The 13,792-nt window shown below is 36.9% G+C and overlaps 1 protein-coding gene across 1 annotated transcript in view; it reads left to right on the top strand.

The window, feature by feature from the left end:
• Arih1 (ariadne RBR E3 ubiquitin protein ligase 1) overlaps nucleotides 1–13,792 on the top strand; it is an 83,177-nt gene that overhangs the window by 34,313 nt on the left and 35,072 nt on the right. The window contains exon 3 of the mRNA XM_051197616.1: nucleotides 5,133–5,277. Within this exon, the coding sequence (XP_051053573.1) occupies nucleotides 5,133–5,277 (145 nt within the window). The remainder of the gene's footprint in view (nucleotides 1–5,132; nucleotides 5,278–13,792) is intronic.

Below are 13,792 nucleotides of genomic sequence, written 5' to 3'. Positions count from 1 at the left end.
TGACACTAATCCAGAAGGGTTTAAGATTGGAATTAAGAAGGGTACCAGGCTTGTGAGGCTTGGAGACTATGTCAGGGAAGTGGTTTAGAAAATCTAAAGCTTTAAATGGGATTAAGATGGTCGCAGATTGTTAGTTTGTATGCCTCTAACAGCAACAAATATAAATCTGACTGGGGAAAGAAAACTTCGCTACTGTTGTGGTATGAATGTAAAATGTCACTTGGAGGTTTGTGTGTTTGTACACTGGGTTCACCAGCTGACTTGGGAAGGTTGTGGAACCTTTGGTTAGTGGAACCTTGCTGGAAGAAATGGTGAAGCAAGCCTTGAAGCCTGAAAACATAGCCCCACTTCTTGTTCTCTGCTTCATCTGGAAGCAATGTAACCAGCCAGCCTCCAGCTCCTGCTGCTAGGTCTTCCTCCCAACCAAGGTGGAATTTATCTTTCTGGAACTATAAACTAAAATTTTCTCCCCTAAGTTGCTTTTGTCAAGATAAATTTGATTATATCTACAAGAAAAGAACTAAGTCAACCAGATGTCACACATATTAACATAGAAAATATGTATTAGTTGACTTTGTATCAGTAGCAAGTTCTTAGTATTCAAGTCTTCTAGGAGTCAAAAAGATTATCTAGCAGTTGGTTAAGTTTATAGCTCAGGGGCTGGAGAGATGGCTCAGCCGTTAAAGGCTAGGCTCACAACCAAAAACATAAGTTTATAGCTCAGTAGTAGAGAACAGTGTTTGCCTGGAAAGCCAAAGATTCTACATTTGTAGCATGGCAAAGGAAAAAAACTGAGTTACAGAATTTTCACTGATTCCAATGGTATTGATTTTTTTTTTTTTTTTTTTTTTTTTTTTTGGTAAGGTCAGTTGAAAATGGTTTTATTTTGCACCTAGAGTTTGTATTTTTAATTTTTTTTTTCATTTTAAGTGTATGGGTATTTTGCCTGTGCAAATGTACAACTGTGTGCCATGTGTGTTCCATGTTCTTGGAGATCAGAACAGGGCATTGAATCCCCTAGAACTGGAATTACAGATGAATGGGACCTGCCATGTGGGTGCTAGGAGCCAAACCTAGTTTCCCTGGAAGAGCAGCCAGGTCTCCTAACTGCTAAGTCATTACTTCAGTCTAATTTTATGTCTGTTTTTAGAGTATATCCTGTGTTATAGTAGAATTTGTTGAGTATGCATACATATGAAAACAAATATGCTAAATATTCATCTCCCAAGTATTAAGCAATGAGCTATAACAGATAGGCGCTGTTGCTGCCAAGCCCAACCACCTGAGTGTAATCTTGGATTTACATGGTGGAAGTAGAGAATTAATTCCAGCACATTCTTCACTGGCCACCACACATGCCATGGCACTCTCATACTCACACGCAACATAAATAAATGTAACGAAAATATGCTTGCCTCTACCTCCCTAGCATAGGGAATATATACTTAGTTTATACAGTGCTGGGGATTGAACTCCACTACCTGAGCTTGAGCAACATCCCCGTCCCTAAATTAGATTCTAATATTCTTCCAAATAGCCATTGTAGAGTCAAGAGTAAACAGACCATGTAATACATGCAAATTAAAACAAAATCTTTTTTGTTAGCCTAGGAAAGGAGCCAACCTCCTGACCTTTAGGGCTCTGGCCTGGATGCTTTGCTATCTCTTCCCCTTATCCATAATGGCATTGTGTCATGTGAAAAGGAGAACCCCACGAGGGAACTTCGCATCTGTAAGCTCTGCCTCTGTGTGTAAGTGAGTGGAAACAGACTGACTTGGGCAGTTAAAGCATTGGAGCTGCTCACAGGCTGAAGCTAGTCCATATACTGTGATGATGTGGGAATCAAGAGAAATGAAAATCTGTGGAGCAGAAGTAGTTCTAGAGAAACACTTGAAGGATTATAGCCATAAAAAGAACAACTTACTTTGATGGTGAAAACTTCAATTTGGGGATACAGAAACACATTGATCTGACCCTTGTATTGGTATTTACAACTTTGACCTCTATGTGTACTGGTCAAGCAGGTTTCAGTGTCATAGATAAAACATACAGGACAGGTGACATTGGAAGCAAACAGAATCAGTAGAGGAGGCTATGTGCAGTTCCAAAAGATGGGATCATCATCTTGGCAAGTAAATTCGGTCCAAATGTTCTCAGTGAAATGTGGGGTGGAAGATTTACTACAGAAACAAAACACTTGAGTTGTACATTGTTAATGAAGCTTATGGGGTGTGGGGAATCCCAGACCACCTATGCCTGAAAATGTGAGTGTATTCTTTCTTAAGTTCTGTTCACTTTTCTACAGTATCTCAAGTAGCCCAGGCTGCTCTTCAACTTGGTTTATAGCCAGAGATGTCCTTCAACTTCTGATCTATCTGTCTCTACCTCTTAAGGGCTGGAGTTGCAGGAATACAACACTATAGTTGGCTTTGCCTAGGTAATCTTTGAAATTTCTTTGACTTTTAGGTTGTATCAGAAACTCTTTATATGCTGTCTTTTCGAAATATAACTAGCTGGCTGTAGTGGTGCACACCTTTAATCATAGCATTCTAGAGGCAGAGGCAAGTGGATGCATCTCCATTGAGTTCAAGGCCAGCCAGCCTGGTCTACTTAGTGAGTTTCCAGGACAATCAGAGATAGAGAATAGAGAGACCTTGTCTCAAAACCAACCAACCCAAACAAAAAATCCTGAAGCAAAGGAATTCAGACTGAGTTAGTACTCTAACATCTGAGAATAAGCTTACTGAAAACCTGTAGGCCCTGCAAAGTAGGAGAAGTTAAACCTCTGAGAGGAAAAAATAGAGTAATCAAGTATTGAGAAAGACAGTTTGGGAGTCAGAGAGGCAGGAAGATCTCTGAGTTCAAGGTCAGCCTGGTTTACAGAGCAAGTTCCAGGAAAGTGAAGGTTACACAGCGAAACCCTGTCTTGTCACACACACCCTCCCCTGAAAAAAATAAAAAGAGAAAGACAGTTTATTCTTTACAAGAGAGACTTTGTCTTTACTAATGAAGGAAGTCAAGTAGTCTTGACATTTCTACATTGTCAGATGGGCCAAGAGTTCAACCTAGATTGTATGTATGTGGACCATCTAAGTGCCCTTCAGTATAGGGTTTATTCAGTATATTATGGTATGTAATGCAAAAATGAAAAATTGTGCAGATAAGTGTTGATTGATAAATGTCTACTGAATATTGCTTAGTGAAGAAATGAAGGCTGTATATTCAAGAGCATGTGGTACAATAATAGATCTGTGTGACTGCATATGCATGGAATGTTGTCTAGAATATCAACTAAAGCATAGGGAGTCTACCAATTTAATGTAGTAATTTAGGATAGCTGAATTTTGTCTTTATTAACATGGATTTTTCTTTGTAGGATAATATGTTTATGTCTTTGTAAATTTGTGTTTAATGGTATTCTCTTATTTTCTGCTTTTTATATAAAATTTATAAGAAAGCATTTTTGGTTTTGCTAGATTTATTCTGGCTATCTGAATCATATTACTTTGTGTCAGTAATGTGACACATAATGTAAATTACTGTCTAACTTTACGAGTTTCCTTTTATAACATGTTGGCATTTTGATTGATGGTTTGAATATTTCTTGAGAACATTGTTTCCAAAGTACTTTAAAAGATACTTCTCATCTCAGAATTATACAGTTTGTCCTTGGATGAGTGATTTTTCTGTAGAAACATCTATTTCTACATTTTCCATAATTGCTAAAGAAAACCTTTATTAAAAATACTAGAAATCTGGATTGTTGAGAACACTCAGCAGATAAAGGTGCCTGCTGCCAATCTGATGACCTGAGTTAGAGCTCTTGCACCTACAAGATGGAATGAGAGAACTGGCTCCACAAACACCTCTTTCTCCATCACCCCTCTCCCCCATAGCATGTAATTTAAATTTTTGAAAATTTTCTTGAAATCTTGGATGGCTCAGTGGGGAAAGTGCCTGGCAAGCTTGAATGCCTGAGTTCAGATCCTCCGCACCCACATGTAAAGAACAAAATGTTGGGCATGATGATATATATCTATAACCCTCGGGGTAGGTAGGCAGAGACAGGTGTATCCTTGAAACTTGCTGTCTACTCTGTATAGCCGAAAATGGTAGGCTTCAGGTTCAGTAAGAGATTCTGTCTCAAAAGACAAGGCAGAAAGTAAATGATAACCAAAGTTGACCTCTGACCTAAACACATACACTAAGGGGTTTCTATGCTTAAAGAAAGTGATAGTAGTTACAGCCTTGGATAAAGCTAAAAACATAATTGAGCTTATTCTTCATTAATAGTATAGCTGGCTATATTTATTTACAAATTGAGAGTTTTTATTTTTATCTTGTTTGCCATTTTAAATACTAGGATGTTTCAGGCCATATGCCTTTAATTCCAGTGCTTGGGAGGCAGAGGCAGTAGAATCTCTGAGTACCAGGACAGCTAGAGCTACATAGTGAGGCCCTGCCTTGAAAAAAACAAAACAAAAAAAGATGTTTCAGAGGGCCAGGGACCATGACTAATTTAGGAAACATTTTCCTTGGCATTTGCCATTGTTGTCTATAAAATAGTTCACCATTTGCTCTACTGTGTATAGGAACACATGGGCATAACTTATTTGATATACTTGTTTTAAGGTACACTTTTCATTTTTTCTCCTTTCTCAGTAGATTAAAGAAATAATTCTGAGGAATCCGGAGAAGCAAGTTCATTGTATACAATGAGATGTAATCATTTCCTCTTATAAAGTAGTTTAAAATTATTACTAAAATAAATTTCATCTGTACAAAATACAGCCTAGTTTTAAAATAGCATTACTCTTCACAGGTAACAGAAGTTGTAGCACAGCTTTTATACTAAAGTTTTAGTCACAGTTGTGTTAAATGTAAATTGCTTAACCCTCCATGGTACCTACTTAAAAGAAAAACCAAAGTCAACTGCACATGCACACCCTCTGTTTGCTTTCATTTAGCTTTGCCCTCTTTCCTGTCTTGACCAGAATGGGTTTGATCTTGGTTTATTTTAGTCTAGTTAATTGATTTTCCTTAAGGAAGTCAGGGATTTTTTTTTTTTTTTTTTGGAGAGCTCTAACGGTGCTATTTGCTGGGCTCTCATCCTTTCTGTTTAAATAATGCAGGTACTTTGATGGAAACCTGGAGAAGCTCTTTGCTGAGTGTCATGTAATTAATCCAAGTAAAAAGTCTCGAACACGCCAGATGAATACAAGGTCATCAGCACAGGATATGCCTTGTCAGATCTGCTACTTGAACTACCCTAACTCGGTGAGTACCTGGTAGTTTAAAGCTAGCACTAAGTTAGAGGGTAAATTTACTTTCATTACTTAAACAAAGGACAGTCTAGAAGCCTTGGAGCAATAACTATAACTGTAGCCTCGTAATAGATTAAGAATAAGGAAAGGAAAAGGAAAGTTCTTGTTCTTTTTTTTGTGTTCCTGTCCCATTTGCTTTTCAAACTTGTCCAAGTTGTCATTAAATGCTTGAATCTTTCTGGAGTTTATTTTACCACCATTTGCAAGACTGTGTAATAGGTCGACATTTTGTAAACTATTTTTTAAATATACAGCTTAAAATAGACTCTTGCTACAAAAATTCGATATCCTTGTACATTTTTTAGAGTATGTTCAGGACTTCATATCTTCACTTATATTAATGAGTCTGATACAGATTCTTAAACATGACAAGTAGGGGCAGAATTAAAACAGAATAGAACCAAATAATAGGTGTTTCACTTTTAAAAATGTCAGAAACTTTTATTGAGTAATAATGGTGTACTTTAGAGCATTTAGTAAATAAATTTCAGGGTTAAGTGGGATAAGTACTCATACTAAAACATTACATTATTGGCAACCATAGGAAAATTATATTTGTGGCATAAAGATGTTCAGTTGTTTGGAATTCAACTTTTAGAATATTTTTAAATGTGAGAAATTGTTTAACTCTAAATTATAACCATCTTGCTGATGTTTTCTGCTTTAATAGATAAATAGTCCTTTCTAATAATTGGATAATTATCTGGTGTTTCTCAATAGCTTTTTTTAGACTGTTGAAGATTTCTCATTGTTTTAGGATTTTAGATACGTTTCTCAAAAGGAGATTGTTTGAAAGGCACTAACTTGTTCAAATGATCAGTTTTTCTTTAAAATTTGGTAGGTAAAGTGTGGAAGTATATTTCTGCTGTGGTTCTTAAACAGTGTTTAGCTTTGGAATTGATCCTTCAATTGAAGTTTTATTTCACATGAGCTGGCTTGTATATCTTTCAGATCTTTACAGCCTGTGAGCTGCATCACTTCCCTTTCCTTAAATCATAATCCTAATTATGACTTTTGAAATACATTAAACTCAGGTTTTAACACCTTTTTATCTTGAATAGGTTCTTTTTGCCAGTTAAGATTTATACTGTTACCTACAGTTTCAAAGGTCTTTGTAAGCTAGTATTAAAATCCAAATAATTTGTCCTGGTTTATAAATGATTTCCTTATTCTGCATTTTTGTTCTGCCAGTTTCTCCTTCATTGAAATCTTTACTTTGGAGGTAGTTACTACCAATATCACTTACATTTTCAGTGCCCTTGATACTGTCCAGAATAACAAGAATTAATCAGTCATTTGCAATGTATATTTTGGTTTTATATACAGTGGATGATGGAGAACTTAAATTATTAATTTAAAATAGTAGGAACTATTCTAAATTTTAAGTACATAATAGAGAACGAACAGAATTTGTCTTCAGATAACTCATAGGCTAGCTAGTCAGACTCATAGGACATTCAGAAAGAGTGGTAGGTACTTTGAGATAGCAGATAAATTTGTAATATAATATGATCTTGGAGGAGCCTGGGTATTTCTCAATCTCTTTTTTAAAAATTTACATTTATTTGTTTACTCTCTATGTGAGTGTGGCATTGTGTGGAGATCAGAGGACAGCTTGTGGGACCTGGTTCTCACCTTCTATCTTGTGGGTTCTATCAGCCTTGGTAGCAAGAGCCTTTATTTTACCCCTGTGCCATTGCCTTTACACGGTTACTTTTCTTGAAACAACTTCAAGGACTGTGGACTTACCTATGCTGTTGGTTAGAGGATATAGTCAGTCCATCATAGCAAGGAAGGTGTGGTTGTGGGGACGGAATGTCAGGCCATTTAGCTATACTGTCTCTACAGTCAGGAAGCAGATTGCTGGCTTTCTCCATTCCCCCTTTTAATCAATGTGACTCCTCAGGCAGAAGAATGGTGTTCCATCTTCTTTAGAGTGAGCCTGTCTCCTTGGTTACTTCTTTTTGGAAACATCCTCATAAGCAAACACTAGGGATGTGTCTCCCCTAAAGATACTAAATTCAGTCAGGTTGATATTGAAGATTAATCCCCTTGTGAGCTTGACACTGACATGGCACAGTGTTAGTTTACTTTTTATTGCTGTGACAAATATCTGAGATAATTAACCTGAGGAGAGCCAGTTTGCTTTGGTTCATGGTTTCAAAGGTTCTTGGGTTTGTTTGGGCCTATGGGTAGAACAGACTTTATTTATGATGTGGTCCATGGTGGAGTAAAGCCAAGCTGCTCAACTTAGGGGAAATAGAGCAGAGAGAGGGACTGGGCAGGTGATCCAGTTTTCCTTTCACAGAGGCATTCTATATTTATAGTTTCTTGACTAAATCTTCCAAGTAAGTCTTACTCCTGAAGGCTCTATAACTTCCGAGTAACTTTTCAAACTGGGGATCAAAATCGTCAATATACAGGCTTTAGGTTACATTTATGGTCCAAACCACAATAGACACAGTTCATTTATGGATTTAAAATATCCATAGGAATTGATAGCTGAGGGTGTGATAAGAAAGTCAGGAAAATATTTCAGTACAGAAATCAAAGAAAGGAAGGTAAAAGTGCTAAGAACTGGACAGGCAGTGTTGGCACACACCTTTAGTCCCAGCATTCAGGGAGGCAGAGGCAGGTTGATCTCTGTGAGTTTGAGGCCAGCCTGGTCTACAAAACTAGTTCCATGACATTCTCCAAAGCTACACCAAGAAACCCTGTCTCAAAAAACAAAAAGAGTGCTGAGAACTTACAACAGCATGAAGTTAAGGGGTCAAAGTTCACTGATGACCTGAGTTATTTTAAGTTGTGTGGTTAATTTAAAGAGTTATGAGTGGAAACTGATAATATTATGGACAATATAATCCTAACACCGTTACTCTAATTTGTAGATCAGTATATGCACATGATTGTTTCTGTTTAGCAGTGTCACCTGAAATCCTTCTTGGAACCTTATTAATGTGTATGGGATTTCTTAAGAAACATGTTTATCTTAGACAACTCTGTTAGACATTTGTAATTTCCCCCTATTTATCTTCTAGAAAGCAATTTTTACCATTATACAGTGTCACATGAATAAAGGCTATTGTGTGTGTGTGTGTGTGTTGAAGGGTTTTTTGTTTTGCTGTTTTCATTTTCAGAGATAGGGTCTTAATATGTAGCTCATGTTGGCCTTAAAGTCATAATCTTTATGCTTCAGTTTCCTGGGTGCTGAAATTCCAGGCACATATTAACACACTTGATCTAAATAAATGTTTCTGATAGCTTACTTTCTATAATGTTTTGGAGTTAAGTATGTGAGAGTGAAGGTCTCTGAACTTATTATAAATTCAGCACTAGATAAATTCACAACAGTGCCACTTTGTTGGCACCTAATTCAGGAATTTCTTAATCTTGACTATGCACACTTATTTTGAATTAAAATAGGTGAAAATGTAGGTGAAGAGCCTGTGACCTCAAATGCTGTGACTATAGGCATGTTCCAGTGCACTAGGCTTTTAATCTGTCATTTTAATAGAAAATGTAACATGTGCTTTAATAGCAGCTCACTTTTATGGAAATTATTTGTATTCTTTAAAAATTAATATTTGTGGGCTGGGGAAATGGCACACTGGCTGGTCTTTCGAGGTCTGAGTTCAGTTCCCAGCAACCATATGGTGGCTCACAACCAGATCTGTAATAAGATCTGGTGCTTTCTTCTGGCCTGCAAGGATACATGCCTACAGAACACTGTATACATAAATAAATCTTTAAAAGAAAATTTAAGATTCTGCCAGGTGTGGTGGTGGTATACGCCTTTAATCTTAGCACTTGGGAGGCAGAGGCAATTTGAGTTTGAGGCCAGCCTGGTCAACAGAGTTATGTCCAGGACAGCTAGAGCTGATTCACAAAGAAGCCCTGTCCAGAGAAACAGAGAGACACCCCCTACCCCCACAAAACAAACAAAAAGACTTAAGATTTGTTAAATAGTCCCATTCCCATATTGATTCTCCCATTTAGAATCTTGATGCTTCTGGCATTAAGCACCAACACTACTTAAAAGAACCTGGTCCAGGTCTAATCCTCCTTTACTTTTAAAAGAACTTGTACACTTATTTATTATTTATTAAGTTCTTTTTGAAACGGTGTTTCACTATGTAACAGCCTTGGCTATGCTAGAACTAGCACTATAGACCAGGTTGGCCTCACAGTTCACCTGCCTCTGCCTTCCAAGTGGTGGTATTAAATACAAGCAGCACCACTGCCCAGTTTATTTTTATGTGTATGGGCGGGACAGGTTGTGCAATTGAATGCAGTGCTCACAGTGTCCAGAAGGGTGTGTCAGATACCTTAGAACTGTGTTTGCGGCTGCTTTACGAGGGTGCTGGGAAACAAATATACTCTTAACCTCAAACCCCTCTCTCCAGTCCCTCTATTTTCCTTTTTTAACTGTCACATTAAACTCTTGAGAGAACTGATGGATTTCTTTGTTTATAAACAAAATGGCCTTAATTTTTGAGATCATATTGGGAATTTCTTATGGAGGAAAGATGGTTTATTAAATTGAAAATAGTTTCTTTTTTATATAATATAGTATGATCATGGTTTACCCTCCCCAGAAAGATGATTGCTCTTGAACTTTAAGAATCTGCTATTGGAATGTGGTGTCATATATCTTTAGTCTAGAGAAGGCAGAGGCAGGCAGATCTCTGGAGTTTGAAACCAGCCATATTTACATAGTGAGTTCCAGGTCTTATCTTCCAACTCCCAATTTTTTTTTTAATTGTAATTTTTTGCATTTGAACATTACTTGCTATGTATGTAAAATGTTAGAGAGAAATTAAATTTTTTTTTCGATCCTTTAAGATCATTTCTGTTATAGATGAGAGTTCTATAAGCTATTTATACTCCTTCATTTGGATTTATTCACAGCATAAACAAGAAAGGGTGAGTTTCATGAATACTCAAGTTTCATGACTTAGTAAGGACCAAGGAATCAAAGGAGTGGAACATGAGGTAGTTAAGGCAACTATATGTCAAAGAGGAGAGGGAAGAATGTGGTTTTAATAATCCACTTTTTTTTTTGTTTTGGTTTTGTTTTGTATTTTTTAAATCACATTGAATATGTATATTCAGACCATAGGTTAAGTTTTACACTCTTCTTAGACATAGTGGTTTATGTTTTACTTATTTAGATACAGGATTTTGCTGTATTCTCAGGCTGTCCTGAAATTTACTATTACTCTGACTGACTTTTATCTCATGATCTTATATTAATTAACCTTTCAAGTTCTGAGTCTGTAGGCATACATCACGTCTGGTTCTTGTATGTCTAGCTAGTTAATCTATCAAAATATTCTCTAATTACAGACCCCATACTAGATAGTGCAGTAGATACAATTACCTAGAACTTCCAGTTTAATTTATTAACCACTCTGTCCCTTAATCCTTTAGCCTTATTGATTCTTGATTGAGTAAAAGTATGAGATACAAAGATTCTTGTGAACTTGTAGCAAGTTAGTGTCATTTCTCGGTGATAGAGAGTATATCTTTTTTTGGATAGTAATGAGATTATTATACCTTTAAAGATAACGTACTATGTACTTGTTATTCTGCCTACAAAATCAATTTCAAGATTGGGCTATACTTCTTTACATGGCTACTTCTCTGCCATTAAAAAATAAGTTGATAGGCTGTATGTACAATTGTCTTTTGATTCTTTGCATATAATACCATGAGCATCAGTTATGTAATTGTATTTCAGATAACAGGTAATTAGAAAATGTAGCAAAGATTGAAAAGTATCATTTAGAAGACAGTAAGAAGCCTAGGAATAGATTAGATTGGAAATGTGTGAACAAAATGTTAGATACTAAGAGAGCTACAAGAATGACTTGAATATCTGGAAAGATAGAATAGTAGTTGGAAAAAATTGTTGAAAAGGAATAGATTGTGTTGGGGATAGAGTTAGGATTGAACTGCCAGGTGGAAGAGTACACAATAGTGGAACAGGATATACTTTAGGAGAAGTTAATGTGATATGGAGAAGGAATTGCAAAAATCAATTATGCAGGATATGGTTTTGAAGCAATATGGAGGTGGAAACAGACTCAGATTTGATTTAGAAGCCATATATTTAAAGATAGGTGCCTTTTACCATGTGTTATGATAAAGCAAAAGGGGAACCTTGGTGGCAGGGAGGGTGATATAGGCGGGGACAAACATGCCAGACAGACAGAGCTTAGTGAGAAGTTTTATTAGAAAGAGAAAGGGGGGGCTGGAAGGAAAGAGAAATGAGTTAAAGAGACAGAGGGAGGCAGGAAAAGTCCTGTCTGCCTCCTGGGGGGAACAGTGGGAAAGAGACTCTAAGAGGTCCTTTGCACCTGGGCTGACCAGATTACTGCCTAAGTGCATTCTGCCAGGTGAAGGGGGCAGTCCAGCATAATGTCTGAATCCTTACACCAGAATAGCAAACAGTTTCTTCATGGCAACACAATGTGAACACTCTGAATCAAAAGTAAGTATTTTCCGTAATTTTAAAGGCCAAATATAGTAAAAAGTTCCGGTAAGTCGTTGTGTGTGTGTGTGTGTGTGACATAGGAGTGTGTGAGAGACATAGGACAAACCAATGAGAAATTTGCAAATTATGTAAAGGAAATGCCAAGGAAAAGAAAAGGACTGAATTGCACATATTATATCATCTGTGATCTCTTCCCCCTCCAAAGTTGAAATTTCACTCTTTATTTTATAAAATGAAATTAAAATTATTTGGAGGGGGTATGGATCTGGAAGGAGTTAGGGGGAGGAATGAGGGTAAATATGATTAAAAACGTTACTTTGTAAAAAAAAAAAAAAAAAAATTCTTGCCAGCTTGGTGTGATGGTGTATGCCTTTAATCATAGCACTCTGGAAGGCAGTGGCAGGTGGATGAATCCCTGAGTTCAAGGACAGCCAGACCTATATAGAGAAACTGTGCCTTGAAAAACCAGACAAAACAAACAAAACCCCAAAGAATTTACGAAGATGTATTTTAAAGACCAAATCATTTACTTTGTTAGATTGGTGAAAGCTCTGATATGGATGTGAGAAACGATGTACTCTTTCCCAGTAAGAAATACTACTAAAAGTAAGAAAGCACCGAGGAGAGCATGTGGCTCTCATACTGTATGTGTACATTAGAATGCTTTGCAAGTACATATTAGAAGTGAAAAAGCGGTTGTTTCTAAGTAAACAGGACAGGGGAATGAACACGGGGATTAATTTTTCTACAGAAACATACTACAAAAGAAAATTTTCCTTTTCTTTATTTTTTTCTTCTTGTGTGTGTGTGTGTGTGCGCGCGCGCGCACGCGCGCGTGCGAGAGAGAGACTGTCTTACAGCGCTGCTCAGGCTGAAGTACAGTAAACTACTCACAGATACTCAGTGCAAATGCCTGATAGGGTAGCTCCAACCCCTTGTGAGTTGATATGGTTTGTTTGCTTCAATACCCCAAGCAACTGGAAGTACAGGCACATGCCACTTATAAACATACCTGTTAATAACATTGCTTAAAGATTCTCACATCCATGTCAACACAGCTTTACCAATGTCACGTGAAAAATGAAGTAATTGATATTTTTAAAATAGAACATTTAAAAAAATTCCTTGAAAGTTACTTTGCAGTTTTTAAATATCTTGTTTTAAAAGATTATGCATTTGTATTAAACTTAGTCATAAATATTGTGTTTGCTTTTTTTGTTGATGTTTTATGTATTTATTTGGCAATGCTAAAGAGTCTAACCTAGGACATCTGACAAATTAGATAAAAACCGCCACTGGACCTTACCAGTCCTAAAAATGTTCTGAAAGCAAAGCAAGCTAATAACCTCTTTAAATTAGTCTTTATTTTTTCCTGTGTGACTTGGGCTGTCAGTCTCTTTGCTTCTCTTGCCCTAAGCCTCATATTGCAAGGTGCTAATACACTATGTACAAATTTCTGTAAGCATGTGTATTTTCATTTCTGGGAGTATACTGGCTGGTCACATGGTGTGCTTTGAATGAGAGTGGGCCCCATAGGTTCCTATATTTGAATGCTTGACCACCAGTTGGTGACTGTTTGGGAAGGATTAGGAGAATTGGTCTTGTCAAAAACGTGTCACTTGGGTGAGTTTTGAGGTTTCATAAAACCTTTGCCATTTTCACTTAGCTATCCCCTGCCTTTTCTTTGTGGAAGATATAAGCCTGCTTGCTGCCATACTTTCTGTCATGTTGGTTATGGACTCTTGGAGCCCCAAGGGCTGGGGAGATGACTCAGGAGATTACTCTCCCAGAGAGAGGACTTAACTCCCAGCATCCACATGGCAGTTTGCAACTGTCTCCAACTCTAGTTCCAGGGGACCCAACATCTGTGGCAAAATACAATGCACATTAAAAAAAGAAAACTCTTCATTTGCTTGGATCCCCAAATTAAACATTCTTTTTAAAAAAAAAAAAAAAATTTTTTTTTTAAATG

Source organism: Phodopus roborovskii, unplaced genomic scaffold, assembly GCF_943737965.1.
Source record: "Phodopus roborovskii unplaced genomic scaffold, PHOROB, whole genome shotgun sequence".
Classification (NCBI taxonomy): domain Eukaryota; kingdom Metazoa; phylum Chordata; class Mammalia; order Rodentia; family Cricetidae; genus Phodopus; species Phodopus roborovskii.
Note: the sequence above shows the minus strand (reverse complement) of the source record. Positions and strands in the feature narration are given on the sequence as shown.